The sequence below is a fragment of the Prosopis cineraria genome, unplaced genomic scaffold (assembly GCF_029017545.1).
Source record: "Prosopis cineraria cultivar Desert tree isolate PC_DT_omini unplaced genomic scaffold, ASM2901754v1 PC10, whole genome shotgun sequence".
In the NCBI taxonomy this organism is placed as follows: domain Eukaryota; kingdom Viridiplantae; phylum Streptophyta; class Magnoliopsida; order Fabales; family Fabaceae; genus Prosopis; species Prosopis cineraria.
This window is the reverse complement of record NW_026555341.1, coordinates 272,737-291,511: the sequence shown is the minus strand read 5'-3', so window position 1 is coordinate 291,511 and position 18,775 is coordinate 272,737. Positions and strand designations below refer to the sequence as shown.

The 18,775-nt window shown below is 33.9% G+C and overlaps 2 protein-coding genes across 2 annotated transcripts; both read right to left on the bottom strand.

The window, feature by feature from the left end:
* Positions 1-1,797: 1,797 nt before the first annotated feature.
* On the bottom strand, positions 1,798-5,801 carry LOC129322900 (uncharacterized). Its single transcript, XM_054969360.1, has 4 exons — positions 5,331-5,801; positions 3,733-4,518; positions 2,440-2,487; positions 1,798-2,366 (listed from the first exon to the last, which is right to left on the bottom strand). The coding sequence occupies exons 1-4, from the start codon at positions 5,511-5,513 to the stop codon at positions 2,046-2,048; spliced, it is 1,338 nt and encodes a 445-aa protein (XP_054825335.1). The 5' UTR covers positions 5,514-5,801; the 3' UTR covers positions 1,798-2,045.
* A 781-nt stretch (positions 5,802-6,582) lies between these two features.
* Positions 6,583-8,829, bottom strand: LOC129321947 (amino acid transporter AVT3C). The gene is given in 8 exon segments (XM_054967955.1): positions 6,583-6,845; positions 7,015-7,038; positions 7,678-7,819; positions 7,822-7,913; positions 7,915-8,209; positions 8,212-8,379; positions 8,382-8,667; positions 8,785-8,829. Coding segments are annotated over 8 exon segments (1,314 nt in total). The 3' UTR covers position 6,583.
* Positions 8,830-18,775: the final 9,946 nt, after the last annotated feature.

Sequence of the window (18,775 nt, the reverse complement as noted above, 5' to 3'; positions counted from 1 at the left end):
GACTTTGATCTTTATCATAGGGTACATAGACTCTAGGCTTTGATCCTAGGTCGAGTGCTCTCATATAAATAAATAATTATTTCCTTTATTTTTTCATCTTTTTTTTGCATGTGATTAAAGGGTAATGAAGATATTACGCAATTAACTTAAGGTAACTGTTCTTATGAACAAGTGTAGTGGGGTGCCTAACACCTTCTCCACACACAACCGACTCTCAAACTCTTTTCACAAATGATCCTTTTTTATTATACAGTTTTTCAAGATTTTCTTAAAAACTTTGATGGTGACTCCTATTTTTTTACATTTTCAACTTTCCCTCTTGAGGGAAAGGCATGATTTTGGTGTGACAATCAATTTATTTTAGATTTTTAAATTCTACCTTTTTAAAAAAGCTGTTATTTAATTATAAAAAAGTTGTAATTTAAAGTTTATTGTTTTTCCTAAAAATATAAAGTTTGTTACAGAAAATATATACAAGAAAACTTATATCCATTTTTGTTATTATACATTTTAATTAGTTTTTAAATTAAATTATTTAAATAAATTTTAATTTGTCTAACCACTATTTGAAAAAATAGGGAAAACACAATCATTGATTTTTATAGTTTCATCAAGTTTTGTTTTTAATTCTTAGAATTTTTTCAACACATTCAATACCTATAATTTAAAAAAAAAAATTGATAGCATTTGTTTCTTATATCCCTATAATTTCAAATTTTCAATGCTTTTAGTCTCTACAAGGAATGAAAACACTGCAAGGGACTAAAAGAAAAACTTGATAAAATATAAAAACAAAAAATTATATTTTTCCAAAAATATATATAAATATAAATTACGTTATAGTCACATATTTTTCTCCTAATATCAACTGATTCCTAACCTTAAATTTAAATTTTTCAATCTAAACACACACTTAAGTTCCCCTTAGTTATATCACTTTTGGGGGCTGCCTCTGTTCCTAACCAGACTCGCACCAGAGTATTCTCTTTCTCGACTATATATCCAAATTAACTTCTAAAATGCGTGTTTGAATTAAAAAGCCCAAGATTGAGGTTGCGAATCAACTAAAATAGAAAAAAAAATCTATAATTGTAACATAATTTATGTTTGAATTTTTTTTTAGAAGTTAGTTAAACAAATTGAAATTTATATGTATGAAGATTCAAAAACTAGTTAATATATATAATGATAAAAATAAACGTAAATTTGTTATAATATATTTTTGTAATTAATTTAATATTTTAAAAAATATTAAACTTAAAATTATAATTTTTTTAAAAAATATATTACAAATATAAAATACATTGATACACCAAAAATCTTAATTTTTAAAGAGGTAGAATTGAATATAATGTGATTAAATAACATTCTTTAAGGGCTTATTTCCTCACATTTTTATTATCAATTAGTGATTAGATAAACAAATAGCCATCAAATGGCAAGAGTTGAGTAGGTGGAGAAAAAGTAAAACAGAAAATATTATATCTTGTCAGTCATAAAAAAAGCTGAACTGATTCACTAAGTGAATAATTTTACTTTTTATTTTAAAAAATTCTAACCATAAAATTGTTCTTGCCATAAGTTCTTCACAGATATAAACCCATTTCCAATTTGAACGATTTCTGATGTAGCATTTGTCAGGGGGCAGCATTTAGATAATTTATTTTTCTGTTTATAATATACAAGTTTTAAAAAAAAGAAAAAAAAAGCCCAACTTCCACACCTCAAGACAACAGTCATATCAGCATCAATCAACACGCATTTGCACTACCTATGTTCACAGGAAAATTCCTCGTATGCTGTGCGGAATAATGTCAAAATGAATTATACCATGCGTGAGAACAAGCACACTCTTGTGTCAGTAATCCTCAGGACGGTGTCATTTTGCTCGAAAAATTCTTTAATACTTTACATCTTTGTAGTTAATCCAATAGGGAAAAAAAAAAACGGTCAAAAACAAATAAGCAAGCCAAATATAAGCCGTAACAAAAAATCATTAAAGTGGAACAATAGGGCTCGAAAGTGATGTTATTGTGGAACACCCTTCACTTTCCCACCTTGATTTTAAGGTTGCTCATCCCAACATTAACCTTTTCCACACTAGACTCGTTTTTCTTTTCACTTGGAGTTGAATCCTTACCATTAAACCAAGGATGTTGCAAGCACTGCTGGGCAGTTGGCCGGTTCTCCGGTGCAAAATCAAGAAGCGGCAGAAGAAAGTCTGAGAATTCCCTTGCATCATTCTCTGAAAATTTGTATCGTTCAATCAACAATTTATCAAGTGACCAGAATTTTAGCCTCCGAATCCGTTTTAGATCCCCATGTCTATCAAAGTAATCCTTGGATCGAGCTCCGGAGAGTGCAACCTGCAACCCATGCAATAGACATGCTAGAATAGCTTTTTGAAGAACCATACCAAGACAACAAGAATGTACTCACCCTCCGAGGCATTTTTCCTAGAAGCTCCATCATCATGGCTAGATGATCCTGAAACCAAAATGTATAGTTTTTGTTAAGCTAATATACAATCCCAAGGGTTTGAAACGTTCTTTTGCCAAAGTTCACACAATGACTGTTAATGTTTCTAGTACCAGTTCCATGAAAAATCAATGAACGTCCCTCCTTCTTTTGGCTTAAAGAACTAAACAATAGTCAAATGCTACCCTAGCTAGAAATGCAATTGCATCACGGAAGCAACATGATAGCATGAGACTCATAATGCAGACATCTATATCTAGATTTTCTCTCCACTTTGATAATCGAAAACAGAGTTACAAAATGAAACTAGAATTCAATAACCTACATACTCATCCACGGCTACTTCAAGGAAGCTCTTTCATTATTTTATGCGTTAAAAAAAAAAAAATACCATGCTCCCTTAATGGAAAACTAATTTTCAGCATCATAGGCACCTAGCTAGTTTGCAAGAGGTCTTAGGTTCAAGTCTCAGCATAGCATGTACCAAACAGAAAGCCTAGACAGGAGTTGCCAATAACACATTTTTAAATTTTTACCCATCAGAGTTGTAATCTGTATCTTGAATGTTTATCCGTCTCACAGTTGTACTTGTTAAAAAAAAAGGATGTTAATGAAAGATATCTTTGCCAATCCATCACCATGTTAATTATCTTCTGTAAACAGATCCTCAAGAGATAGATTATAAGGAGCCAGGAAACAGGAGACTTATAAAATGCCAGGTATATGAGATAGATTGTAACACAGCCAAACTTCATTCACAATAAAAAAGATGATTATAAGCACATTCATCTAAATTGTAAATATAACGACAGTACTCTTGGCCAACAAAAAGGCAGACATTAAAGTAATTCAATTAGCTCCCCCCCTCCCAAAAGAAAAGAAAAGAAGAGAAGAGAAAAAGCTCTAATCCATCCATAAGTATTTCTGTAAGACTCCTCTAACTTAAAAACAGGTCACAAGTATTTTTAATCCATCCATAGCTTTTACTTTGCATGATTATTATGAACATATAACTTTTACGTAAGTGTGAGGATTCCACTATTCCAGTTAACCCAATTATTAAGTATATAACAGACAACTCATGTAGTTTTTGGGCCCCAAGAAAAAAAAAAAATTTCATGTAGTTTTAATGTCGCAGAAATACCAAGGATATTATGATATTTAGAGTCTGCTGGAGCAATTACCACAAGTTTTTCCATGCAAAAATTACAGGACTCAATGAACTATAATATTATGCAAGCAAAATCATCATACCTCATCTTCACTAAAGTCTTGTCCACTTTTTGGGGTAAACATCATATCACCCGTGGCAAGTTCAAAAGCAGCGCAAGCGAAAGACCACATGTCAACAGAGAAGGAATAACCAGCCTGCAATATTACTTCAGGAGCTCTGTACTGTCTTGTCTGGATTTCTTCAGCAATTTTCTTATCAGCCCAACATGCATTTCCAAAATCTACTATCTTGCATCTCACATCAATACCTTCAACATTTTTTTCAGATTTCCTAGCTTCCCCCCCTCCTCCCATTGAATCACGCTTTTCAGATATCTTAGCAACTGCCCTCCTTGCCCTCCTTTTTAACCTTTTCTCAATAAGACTAGTAACTCCAGTCGTTGGGTTTCCCTCTGGCCTTTCTAGGATTGGGGAAAGTCCAGATCTGACAGGGTCTTTGGAAGCATCAATTGAAGAAAAGAGAAGAATATTTTCAGGTTTTAGATCGGAGTGGATTATACCAAGTTCTCTGTGCAAGTAATCCAGACCAATCAAAATACATTTGCAAATCTCCCTAACTTTATTTAATGGAAGGCCTCTGTAATGGTTATATCTGATCAGACGAAGCAAACTATCACCAAGAAACTCAAGGACCATACAAAGGTGCTGTCCATTTGGACCTGTGTGCTTGAAGTGATCAATCAAGTGGACAACACACTTTGAATTTGAAGGGTCACCATCAGCAATAGATGAAAGAACACTGATCTCATGAAGGGCAGCCTGAGCAAACTGAGCTGCACTCTTCTGGATCTTAAGAGCAACGTATGTCTGAAAAACCAGAGATACAGAATTAGAAAAGATCTGGAAATAAATCAGGTCCGTCCACCCAAAGGAAGAAAAAAGGAGGCAAAGTCAATAACGATATTTGCATAACTATTTTTCAACAATTCACCTATGACAGAAAGTGATTTGTGGAAGCATAAGACGGAGATTGTGAATTCGTGAAAGTGGCGATTGTACAAGTATATCAAAATACCGTCAACATGATATCAGAAATTAGAACGTCATTGTTTCCATATATATATTTTTTGACCAGATAATTGTTTCCATATAAAGCTCTCACTGAATGTGCAATCCAACATGAATTACATACTAGATAGATACAAAAGGTAGCAAGCGTTCTTATCAAATGAAAAATCAAGGGAAGGACTGAGGAGAGGGAACCACAAAATAAAAAGGATTAAAACTACTGAAAATACGAATCAAGGAGGTGTCAATGGAAGAAAAGGAAAATCAGTGACATTGGAAAAGCTTCACGTGATCAAAAGCAGAAAATTTTGAATTGATGAACTGAACTGAATACACACAAATAACAAAGACGTTGGTAACTGAATTGCTCCCATAGATTTATAACCGATTGCATTCGAGATAACAAAGACGTTGGTAACTGAATTGCTCCCATAGATTTATAACCTATTGCATTCGAGAGAAGAGTTTCAAAAAATCTTTACATCTAAGATACAAATCAGACGCGAAATTCATCCAAAAATGTGGGGGAAACTTGTAAAAAAGTCTGTTTCTGGGGGAAAAGAATGAAAAAATGAATCAACGAGGCATGACAGAAGAAGGATCAAACGTACAGAGGTGCGGGTATCATAAGCAAGCCACACAGTCGAGAACTGACCCCAGCCGAGCTTCCTCTGCGCTATGTACCTGCCGCCGGCGAACAGATCGCCAACCCGAACGGCATGGTAGCCTCCTTTCCTGTAGGATTCGAAGCCCTCATCATCCTCCTCGGACCCTGACGACGAGGAACAGGACATTGTTTGATCTTCTTCTCTCGTCAGCCCTGTGATCTAATCAAATCGGAATAAGGGAATTGCTATGATCTCCTTGTCTTGTTTTGTTCATGGCCAAAGTTGGTTGCTGTCAATGAATCTTGACTCGGAAATGGAGTTCGAGAAATGGGTGATGAAATCGGGAGGCTTTGTTTAGGCAATGGGGAGGAATAAAGGAGGAGGAGGAGAGTGTCAAAATTTGTGGCATGTAAGCTTCAGAAACAATACACAAGACTCTTGAAGCCTCCACTTTTTGCTCTGCTCTGCTCTCTCTCTCTCCCCCCCCCCCCCCTTGCACGATAGGAGTCCGCTCGCGGAGCGATCCTTTTTCAGATTTTACTGTTATGTCCTCGGGGCTCCCGTTGAGGAAGGCATGGTGAGAGGGACGAATTTGGGAAATTGATTAAGGTGATGTGGCGTTATCAATGAAATTGTTGTGGAGAATTGAGAGTTGCGGCCCTTTCCTGCGTCACCCACCTGCCCACTCCTAATAGCTTATGCCTTTTCGGCTTTTCCTTTCCCCCCGCCCCCCCAACAAGCTTTTTCTTTTTTGCAAAATCCGGCACCCAAAGGCAGCAACGCAATTGCATCCAAATTGTCACTGTGGTTTTGCGTCAAAAGAACCCCCAAACTCTCGCTTTGCACGGCTACAAGAACTGAACTCCTTTTCTATTTTCTATCAGATCGTCTCTTCCATTTTCTGCTGTTGGTCAGCTTTAAATTTAGTGAGAGATAAAGAAAATTCGCAGTGCTTGGCTATCAGTGCCTCCGGGTGAATAGAAAAGACATTATAATTTCAAATAAAAAATATCTATATTAGAGGGTGGAAAAAACGACAAAATTGCAAATATCATGGCTTGGATATATGAAAGCAAGAGGTTTTGTTTTCAAGGAGAAGGATCATTTGCTTCTCTGGTCCAATATTCTCCTCAATGAATCCCTTCGAATCGAACACGAATCCCCGGACCACAGGTTCTGCTGACTGCAACCCCAATCATAAACGTTGGAACATCACTGGATCCAATTGATGACCCGGTAAATGGTTTCCTGCTCAATCAAGTGCAGGCCTTGGGGGCAAGAATCTCCCTTAACAATGAACAGGTTCCGGTGATGGCCACTGCGAAACCAAGAACCACGATTGCTTCGTCTAGAACTATACAACCCCAAACCAGCTCTTCCTTGAACGCCGGGCAGTGAAACAGGGCGGGAAACACGAAGCTTAGGACGACACAAACGCTGCTTCCTACCAGAGACAGAAAATCTGCAAAACTGGGCACCGTCAGGGCTACCAAGCTTACCCCCAACCGCCTCATCCACGGGGAGGGAGTGGATTAGAGAAACAGCAGGAAAAAAAAGGGAGAGAGACCCCTCTCCCCTCATTCACAGGCAGTACCTGAACTTGTTAGTGGTAGCTGTGTAAATTTGTTACGAGTTGTGTTCAAAAATGCTGTCTTTGGAAATAATTTTGGTACAGTTCTCGAAACTTCTCATAATTAAACAAAACCTTTTTCTAAAAATAGACAGGATGAAAAAATAATAAAAATAATTTTTTTAAAAAAATTGAATTCAAGAATCAAAACACAAGAGGGGAATTCAGTTGCCCAAAAACTTAAAAGCTGAGCTATGGTCTCATGCACACACGGCCAGTTATAAACATAATTTATGCTACATGAATAGCATCATTATTTCATCGGTTTCCATAAAACAAAACTTTATAATTAACCATTATAGAAATAACGTACAAATAAAACGAAAAGGATAAAGTCACCGTTCGTGAAATTTAGAAATCAATACCAGCAAATCTATTTGAAGAGGCACCATTATTTCACAATTTGAATAAAATAAAATATCATCAAAGCATGCAATTTGGAAAGTTGCAATTAAATGGCCTATTTGAATATAATAATGAGAAGTTAAATCGTGGCTAACGTCTTTTCGACAAAGTAATCAAAAAAATAAATTTATTATTTGAATTTAAATTTAAAGTAAGTTAAATGAAGGGTTTTCTAAAAAAAACTCTTTTAAATAAATATTTTAAAATTTTGTCAAGAATATAATATTTTTATAAAAATTGTTGAGACCTTTACTCACATGTAGTCAATGGGAGACTTATCTTTTAACACACTCACACAATAATTATAACTAAGACTGACAGAAGCTTCTATCTATCATTTCATGAACTGGATTCATCATCAATGGAAACATGATGAATAGGTTTATACACAAACCCAACAGCACCAAAGTGCTTACTAAACCTTTTCCTTGATTCATCGTGACAATATCTTTTGTTTATTCCCAAAAGCAAAGTAACCTAAAACTCTAAACGCTCTAAACAATAGAGAAATGATTATCATGCCCAAGCCTAAAACACTCCCAAATTTCTCTATCTTTAGCCTTTGATTCCAATAGCAAAACCATTCCTATTCCTTTAAATGTATAGATAGCCACGCCTAGACCATATAATAGTAAGGAGAAGTCTTCAAAAGCCTCAAAAGTAGGTCTATTATTCATAAAGGTGAGCACATCTTCCACCATTACCACACTCTTGGCAGCAATATCAATTGTGTCAATAAAAATGCTCAGAGGAGCCAAATGGGTTAAAGTTAGAATCAAATTCAACCCCATTTGAAAAGGAAAACAACCCTATAGAAAGAAACCCTTGGTGTGAAATCCAAAATAGGGGTTAAGGCTGCATGGCCAACAAGATAAACTGATGTATTGGTTATAAAAATGAGGTAGCTCACCCAAAACCCATCTTGAGAAAGGAAGATCATGGCGTCGATGGAGAATCTCCCTATAAGCCCATAAATAGCGAACATATCACTAAAGGAATTGATGTTAAAGAACCCATAAAGGAATCGAGTTCACGACGAGTGTAGACTAAAAGCATCATGTAGTAGTTGGTGAGAATGGTAATGGTGAAGAGCATGAGTAGGCTTATGATCTAGCCAGTTCTCTTGAAGTAATAAGGGAGACTTAGGATGCTAGCATTGATGATATAGATGAAGATGTTCACGAAGGTCTTCAAATTAGAGGAGATAGAGGATGCTTCAATAATAAGAGGAGTGTCTTCATGAGGGCATGGTTGTAAGGAATATGATGATGAATTTGTTTCCTTGTTAAACCCTACAGGATTGCCCTATTTGTCTGTTGCTCGATCAAGAAAGAGCAAATTGAATTTGCAACATGGAATGCAGATTATCAACAGCAAAAATGGAAGAGACCACCACATGCCGACCAACTCAACATATCATACCTCTACTACCACGATGTTAGGCAAACAAAAGAAATTAGAAAGCATGATTATAGTTAAGGAAGGATAAAATTATTAATAATTTAGTCTATTGATTTCATTTCAGAGCTAAGACAATTCTTTTATTTATTCCTTTAATAATGTCTTCCTTAATTAAGGCAAATTGTTATGTGATCTCATTTTGGTCACTTTTTTTTTGTTTCACCAGTAAATAGGCCCTGTCTTCAAAATCCAACACTAAAAGCTGTTACCTATTTGGTGAAGTGATCAGTGTTATAATTGCAAATTTTATTTCACAGATGATCTTGTTAAATGACAATTCCTTTTTTAGTAAAAGGGTAGGAATCACAAATCTTCACATAATTTAGTACTTTTGAGATACAGAATAGTATTGAGCAAGATAAGGGAGTAAGATGGCATACTTTGGATTTTGCAGAGCCTAAGAGGCAGATTTTTGCTCCGATATAAGATTACATTATTACAAATAATATAGTTGATTTCATTGACCTCATACTGCTTAAGTGATCTTAATATTTAAAGAATGAGCATGTACACTTTCTTGTAATTTTTATCATAGGAGTACTAAATTGCATTCTCCAATATCATCATCCTCTTCAAAATGATGAAATTTTCAAGTCTTATGAGTTGTGTGTACTGACTAGTTACTACTCAGGGAGCATGATTGGCATCATGTTGCAAGTGATGTTCTAAAAGTAACTTAAAGGTTGGACCACTATTGAAAAACTGATGCCACCTTGACTCTTAGGGATTAGCTTTTCTCTCTCTTGGGAACTATGTCATTAAGACATTTCAAGCTTCTCATGAAAACCCTAACTCATTAAAAGTGCCTCCTGATTGGCCAATTGATTACAAATCTCTTAATGAACATAAGAAAAAGAACAAAGAGAGCCTCCACCTTCTGATGGGAAGGTTTTTCTACTCATTTGTGATAAGCACATAGAGCGAAAAGATGAAATTGTAAATGTTGCTATAGAATAATGACCAATGGAACAAGATGATAAAGTTGCAAAAAATAAGAAGATAGATGAAGATATTAAAGCTACAAATAAAAAGAAGACAGGAACTGTGGACAAATAGAAGATCGACAAAGGTAAGACACATAAATCTTACAAAAAACTCTTTACTTAGCTTTAATGGTGTAGTGAGTAGCGATTATTATGTGGATGATGAGAACCTACTAGATAGTGAGAAAGAGACCTTTTGGAAATTGCTGAAACCCTCTGAGGAGGTGAAAAATTTGATGACCAATATTTTATGTCTTCTTAATACTCGCATTAATAGGAAATGAGCAGATTGTGTGGTTTGTAAATTGAGTTTTAACAATTAGATTCGAGTATAAGCTATTAGATCTTCAAGGAGCATTTTGGTTCTATGGAATGAGCAAGAGATATCTATTGAATATATTTTTTCTAATGCCCAAATTTTAGACTATAAAATTACGAACTTGGTAATCTTGAGAATTTTCTTACTTCTTTTATGTATGATGAAACCAATTACGTAAAGAGACAGCAACTTTAGGAGTCTATCTATAGTATATTTAACTATATAGAAGACTAATGGCTACTATTAGGAGATTTTAATACTTTTAGAAGCTATGATGGCAAAATCAAAAGAGCTCAACCCATAAGACAATCCTTGGTGCAATTTGATAATTGTCTATGTGCTGTTAATATTTTGGAGGTGCCTTTCCCTAGTGATAAATTTACTTAAGAAAACAATAATACTAAGGTTAGACTTGATTGGGTTTTTAGTAATCTAAGTTAGGAATTAAATCATCCTAATTCTAGAGTAATACATCATGTAACATCCTTGAATTCAAACTATAAAATTTTAAGTGTTAAAAAGGGGTAAATTAGAAAAAATTGAGTGATTAATGAATTAATGATATTTTTGAATTACTAATGAGATTATTAGACCTTCGAATAGCTTCAAAAGTAGCTTAAGATGAAGTTTAGGTCAACCGAGCTTGAGTGCAAAACCTAAATTTCTCTAGACTTTACTGTGCCATTACTAATTTTGTTAAATCGAGCGTGTGTAAAAAAATGAAAGAAAGAAAGGAAAGAGGAAGCAACAAAGAGGGATTGTTTTGCCTCTGTTAGGGCATCATCTTCTGGGCACTTTAAATAAATTTTCAACAAGAAACATCCTTGGATAAGTTTCTTTTTACTCCCTTCTCTTTCTATGTGAGATTTTAGTAGATTTGAAAATGATATGTTGTTGTTTTTAGCTCCTCTTGGGTTCTAACCAAACCTATTATGTTCTTTGGGTCCTTTAGGAGTTAAATAAAGTCTCTAAATCTAAGTTTAAGGATTTTATAGTGATTTAAGATTTTTAGCTAAGGTTTGGATAAACCCTAAATGAAAATTTGAGAGATTAGGAGTATTGTGAGTGAAGCATTGATGTTATATAAGTATTTAATTATTAAATGAAATCATTGGAGTGTGTTAGAAGTGTTAATAGTGTTCAAGAGGAAATTTAAGTATAGTAGGTATCCATAAGTAGGCTAAAAGGGGATTTAATTATAGTTATAATTGATTATTAGTGTTTAATCTTGTAGATTGAATATTGATAGAGTTCCATTGAGCTAGTGGACTATTGTGGAGTAGCTATATGCCACGATAACCCTTTTTGTAATAGAAGGGTTAAGATGACAAAATGATCTAATCTTTTTATTTATATGTTTGGATAGTCGTTGGGATTGTGAAAAATATATGTATTATTATTTTGAACAAGTATGATATTTGTATGCCTTTAGTTGAGTTTTAAAAATATTATGTGAACTAGGATGATTATATATATATATATATATATATATTTGTACTTGCTTGGGCTTTGAAAGAGATTTATGTCAAAATCATAAGTATAGGTACTTGCTAAATTATATGAATTATGATAGTGGATAATTTGATATAATCAGCATGTATATATGGCTATGTTAAGTTGAATTATATGAGCACAATCATTATAAAAGGGTAGGAGTCTACTCTAGTGATATCGGGGGTTATTTTGTGTGAAATCCATATGATATACTGGCATTAGGGAGGCCTAACTATTCAATCTTATCTTGTTTGAAAGTGTAATACTATTTGAGATAGATTGGGTATACGACACCCCTGATGTTTTGAGAGGGGGAATCTATGATTTGAGAATGGGCAAAATCATCCTTGGCTAAGGTTGCCTCCTATAATTAGTGAGCTTGAGCTAGTTTAGTTACATGGAATTGGTTTTGTTGAATTGTTGCCTCAAATTCCATTAGAAGAAATAAAAAGGATACAAAGCGGTATGTTAATCATATATTTGATATGATTGTACAACCGTGTCTATATATATGTATTTGATAATCAAAACACATGTTTTATTGCCACTTCATATACTTAAATACTATTCTTACATATGAGTTTTTTATTAGATTATTTGGTTACTAAGTCCTCGACTCATTCTTATGGTTAAATTTTACAAGTGAAGGCTCCAATAGAGGCAAAGGGAAGGAGGACTCTACTATGGTTGGAGGAACTTAAGTTTGTATAGCTTTCTCTCTCCTTTTAGTATTGTAACAAATGATTTATAAATTATGCCAACTTAGGATCGTATATTATTTTAGGGTTACTTGCATGGGAATATGTGATTTTTGGGTATTTCAACCTAGTATGATGTATTTGTAATACAATGATTGTGAGAAGTCAAGATATTAATGTAAGTGGCATTATTATTGATAGTTATATGTGTTTGGATGGTTAAGAGATCGTGTAAGTGTGAATTATTGTCACCCCTTGAATTATGTGAAATTAGGGTTTTCAATGTCCAATTTATGTCTAGAATGTAATTATTGTTATATGGTTGCCCAATTAGGTACATTGTGGCCTATTTGAGTTGGTTTAAGTGTTCCTAAAGTTATTGGTACTTGGTGGATGAGTTTAGTGACCCTTAAGTTTATTTTAAAGGGAAAAGGATAATTTTGTATCCATTTGTTCAACTTTTAAATGGTACAGTGTTTGGGTGTAAAATTAGTGTCAATAGTTAGATGGCTTAAAGATCTACATGTGAACATTTGAATTGCTTAAATTGAATGTCGGATGGTGAAATGATGCACTCTAAAAATTGATCAGAGTTGCTGCCATGATAGTAGAACTATCATGACAACAACAATAGGTCACGGCGTATTGCACGACAAGAGGATTTTCTTCTCTGTGCCATCCATCATGCTAGATGACACATGCGCCACAGCGAACGGTACAATTTGAAAAGTGTCTAAATTGTCTTCTTTTGACCATTGCATGTATTAATTTTGTTCTTATGCTTCCGTTACTTTTTTTCACTTGTTTTAAACTATCATTTGAGCTCAAACATCATTTCAAAAAAGGTTTTCTTAGGATTCCAAACTTTTAAACTTGAACCCTTATGTTATGATAACCTATTATAAGAAATTGATTAATCCTGGTCATCATAACGATGGTATATCCTGTGTTCTGGTACTGTCAAGGCGAAGATTATACATAATCTTTGATATTGTTTGGATCATAGGCTTGTCATAATAGGAAATTTTGCTTCTACAACTAATGGCCTTTGGTCTAATCGATTCATTTACAATTCAAATTGGCTTCTTGAAAATGACATCATTGAGTTAGTGACTGATGCTTGGCATAACTATGATTGGTTGAAAGCATTGCAAAATTTGTCCAATCGAGCCAAAACATGGAGTAAATACAAAATTGGTAACATTCTTAAGAAAAGAAGAGAGATCATGAAGAGACTTGAAAGGATTAACAAAGCTCAATGTAGAATAACAAAAATAGCCTCCATAAAATTGAAAAACAACTTTAGGAGGAATATCATAAACTTTGTAAGCAAGAAGAATTGATCTGGCTCCAAAAATTTGGGGTAAATTGGTTACAATAGGGAGATAAAAACACGAGATACTTTCATATGTCTATTAAGATTAGATAAAATAGAAACCAAATCATTGTCCTTAAGGATGGAAATAAGGAGTAGGTTACTGACCCTCAGAACCTTAAATTTATGGCAAGATCTTTCTTTAAGGATTTATCTACTAAGGCTATGTCTGTTTCAATAAATAGTGCTGTTCTTGCTCTTCTTTTAGATATCATTGAATTTGACCTAAGATGGATCTAGAGGGATGTGACTGATGTTGAAATTAAAAATGTTGCTTGTGCTATAGGTGCTTTTAAGGCTTCAAGTCTAGATGGCATTCAAGCCCACTTTTTTCAAAAATAGTAGCATATTATTATTAAGAAGGTTTGTACGATGATTAAGAGTTTCTTTTATAATCCTAATAAGGTTAAAGAGGTAAACCAAACCAATTTAGTACTCATTCCTAAAGTTGATAATGCATCTTCTCTTAAGGAATTACGTCCCATCTCTCTCTGCAATGTAAGCTTCAAAATTGTCACTAAAATTCTAGCAACAAGGGTGAGACAGATCATGAAATCTCTGATCAATCCCCAACAATGTGGCTTTATTGAAGGAAGATAAAGTTGTGATGATATCATGATAGCTCAAGAAATTATCCACTTTATAAGGAATAAGAGAAGGAAGAAAGGGTATATAGCCTTAATAATGGACATAGAAAAAGCTTATGATTGGCTTGATTAGTCTTTCTAACTTGATACTCTTTAGTAGTTAAAGTTTGGAAAATTCCTTAATGGAGCTTATTATGACATGCGTCTCAACAAGTATCGTGAGGGTTTTTTGGAATGGTAAAGAGATCCCTTAATTCTAACCATCTAGTGGCCTTAGAAAGGCAATCCCTTAAGCCTATACCTCTTTATTCTTTTCATGGAAAGGCCACGTCACTTAATTAAGAAGGAATGCCAATGAAGCGATGGAAATCTTTCAAATTCTCTAGTAATAGCCCTTTTATATCTCATCTTTTTTTTTGCTGATGACTTTCTTTTTTTCACAGAAGCTAGAAGGGAACAGATGATCACTATTAAGAAAGTCATGATGATGTTTTATGAAGCTTCAAGGCATAAAGTGAATTTATTCAAATCTAAGCTATGTTGTTTAGCTAATTTGCACCTTGGTCATGCAATGGAATCAAGTTAGCAAGTTAGGGTAAGTCTCACTGAACATTTAGGTAAGCATTTGGGTATTCCCCTTCTTCATTATAAAGCTGCTAAAATTACTTTTGAGCCTATTATTCAAAAGGTTAAGAAGAAGCTCTTTACTTGGGAAGGTAGGTTCCTAAGTGTAGTTAGACATGGGTTGCTTATTAAATATGTTATATCTTCCATTCCTAGCTATTCTATGCAAACCATGCTCATTCTTAAAGGGTTTTAAATAAGGTGGAAAAGTTGAGCAAGAATTTCTTTTGGAATCAATTTAAAGATAATTTAAAAGCTTCATCTCATAGGTTGGAATGATATTAATCAAGAGAAAAAAAGAGGGGGCTTAGGATTCAAAGACCTCCACACGCAAAATAAGGCTTTTATGTTCAAATCATGCTGGGGGATACTTTGTAAGTCTGATTGCCTTTGGGTACAATGCTTAAAAGCGAAATATAAATGTGACTGTAGGGGTGATCTTAATATTACCAAGAAGAATTGAGCCTTTTATACCTAGACAGGAATTGTGAAAGTCTAGGATGACCTTCTTAAAGGCATTAAGAGGAAAATTGTGGGGGGAAGAGACACTAAATTATGGTGGGATTGGTGGTCTAACTTGAAACAACCCCTTATTGCATATGTCACTAACTGTGGGAGGGTTGGTAACTAGAGAGGCTTGGTTAAGGACTCTATTATTGATGAAGATATATAAATGGGATATTTTGAGCCGACGAGAGTATCTTTTTCAAGCGATAATTAACTCTTTGTGTAAAATAAATGCTTCTAATGCTAATAGAGCTATTGAATATAGTTGGACTGGATCCATAGATTGAACTTTCTCTATTAAATCTGCTTATGATTTCATTATGAGATTAGGTAATACCTGATCTAATCCAAGTGGACTTCTTTTTGGAGATGGCTGGTTTCTAAGAAAGTCAAGATGTTCTTCTAGCAAGTGTCTTATGAGAGACTTCCAACTAATTCTCTAAGAGTCAAGAGAGGTTTTACCAATAATTCTCACTATTCTTTTAAGTGTAATAGGAAAGAAAATATTATACACATACTTCCAGAGTGTCTTAGAGATTATGACACCCGAAGATTTTCTATTAAACCTAACATATTGCAACAGTTTTTTCGCAGGAATGGCTATCTTGGAACTCAACTCATAATTTAGGTACTAGTAAGGTCAAACACTGACCATGGGTGAAAACCTTTGGTAGAGTATGACGGACCTTTTGGAAAATGAGATTTCAGAGAATATTTGGAGAAATTCCATTATCAACTAAGGAAGTTGCTCATGCATGTTTCACCCAGATTATAAAAGAGAATATTAATGGTACATTTAAAAATAGAATCTTCCATGATGCTATAGATTCCCAGGTGTTCTAGATTCCACCACCACTTGAGTTTGTCCGCATAGATGTTGATGCTTCAGTTCAAAAAAACTAGCAAGCTACTTGTGGAGGTGTGATTATAAATTCACGAGGTGACTGAGTCTTTGGCTTTCAAAGAGAAGTTGGGCTCATGAACGTGGTGACGGCTGAATTGCTTGCTATCAAAACTGGATTGGAAGTTTGCCAGCAAATAGGTCTCATAAAAGTGAAATTATTTTCTAATTCCCTTGAAGCAATTAATTTGCTAATGAGAGATGATGATCACAGGTTTAGAAACATTTTGGAAGATATAAGGAGCATAATTTTTGCAGAATAGGAGCTTAGCATCCATCATGCTCATAGAGAGAGCACCAGATTATCTGGCTAGGAATGCGACTGGAGTTGGCGAAAATGTGACAATGTGCAGATGATTCCCGCTATTCCGGATCAGTGCAGAGAATTACTGCAGGCAAATTGTGCTCATCGGTATTAACTGCTTTTATGTCACTGTCTTTTAATTTATGGCTTGATGTGATTGTTGTATCTAATATCTCAATTCATATGTATAATAATAATATGATAGAATAAAGTAATTCATATGCACCTGAAGAATCCATGAGTATTAGAGAGATCTCGATTACCTCAAGTATAGACAAGTACACAACCCACAAGTCCCCAGAGCTTTCAGAGAGTTCAGAGATAATGAAAGTAGAAGAAATGAGTCGTGTGTTTGCAGTTACCGATTAATCATCTTATATAGATCAGATCGATAACCGCCTTATTAAATAATTAAATAATTATATTATCTATTATCTCTGACTCAGTCAGTTAAGATATAGGAAATAACTGACGGCTATTGGGTTATGGGTTGGGCCTCTGCCCATTGGGCTCACTTGTGTGGTCCACCTATCACGGTCCACACAAGATCATAAGAACCAATTTATTGGGCTTATTAATTAATGCTAATTCATAAATAATATTCCAACAATCTCCCACTTGGATTGCATTAATTAAACAAGTTATATAAACAAGCCACAAACAAAATTCAAAAAATAAAACTCCACAAAATCACTGAATCCTATAGGGAAACAAGTGATTATGATATCTCATAATCTGAGTAAAACATGAAATTTTATTTCAAACACAGCTCAGTAAGATAACAACATAAATCACTGATTCCTATGGGAAAACAAGTGACATGCATAGCGTACCACAACAGAATCATTGAATCCTATAGGGATACAAATGATATAGATGCATCTAACTGAACTAAACATAACTCACAGAAGAAAAACAACGCCTAAAAAGAAATTGCAACATAAAAGGTTCTCAAACTCCCACTAAACTAAGGCATCAAAGGAATTCACAATACCCATATAAGTTACATGATTTTGAAAAATTTCTATAGGTAAGCCCTTAGTCAGCGGATCTGCAAGCATCTGCGTGCCAGAAATGTGTACTACACGGGTTTGAGACTCAGCAATTTTCTCTTTCACAAACATAAGTTTGATATCAAAATGCTTTGTACGACTGGAATTTCTGTGATTGTTAGCATAGTATACTGTAAATTTATTATCATAATAAATGGTTTTCCAACAGTGATATGCCCCGAGCTTTAAGCTTGCCTCTTTTTACTTCAAAAATAAATAAATAAATAAAAAGGCAACTCATAGGTGGCTTTTGAGAAATCAAACGTGAGTTCGGGTAGCTACAGACACTAAATAGGATGTTGATACTATTTAAATTACAACTCTATAATTTTAAACTCAAAAAAAAGAAGATAATGACAGAAAATTGCTCATCGTATTGCTTTCAAATTTACAATGGCTCATAGAATGAAATACATAAATGGAGATAAATTCAAATGCATGAATTCACTCCATTATTTTTCACTGTCAGTAGGAGTCATTTTTGTGCTAGTGTTTAAGTCGCATCTTGGCACGCTAAATGAGGAAACATGCGGGACCAGACTTATGCACAACAAGAGCCATTTCGCAAGTTTGGCCTCTTGATCTAAAACCCGTTGATACCTGATTAATTATAGATTTTATATATTTTATTTTCACATTTTTCATGCATTTTAATAATAATTTTAAGCTAATTTGAGTTTATTAGATATTATTTAAATTATTAGTTAATTTTGATATTCTTGAATTAATTATAGAAATTTTGGACTTAAAGTGTAAATATTTTATTTTTCTATTTTTAACGTGGTTTAATTTTTTTAATTTTTAATTGAGATTAATTTTAACTATCATACATTATTTGACCATTTTGTAAAAACATTATAATTGATGAAAAAAAATTAATTTGGAATATTTTATAAGACATGGGATTTAATTTAAACATAATCTACAATAATAAGTTTATGTTAATTTTTCAGGTTATTGAAGCAAAATTAAAAAAATTCAATGGTAAAGATTAACTTTTGAGCTTCATGAGATGTTCAATGGTCAAGACTTTGAGAGATAAGAAAAGAATTATCAAATATCAGTAAGGGTACAATGAGCATTTATAACTAAAAAAAATTAAAAAACT

Bases quoted from the DNA above. Each gene is read 5' to 3' on its own strand.
- LOC129322900 (XM_054969360.1), bottom strand. From the start codon at position 5,513: ATGTCCTGTTCCTCGTCGTCAGGGTCCGAGGAGGATGATGAGGGCTTC. The intron at 2,488-3,732 runs GTATGATGATTT...TTTTGGTTTCAG, and splicing joins AAGACTTTAGTGAAGATGAG to GATCATCTAGCCATGATGAT. The intron at 2,367-2,439 runs GTGAGTACATTC...CATGGGTTGCAG, and splicing joins TAGGAAAAATGCCTCGGAGG to GTTGCACTCTCCGGAGCTCG.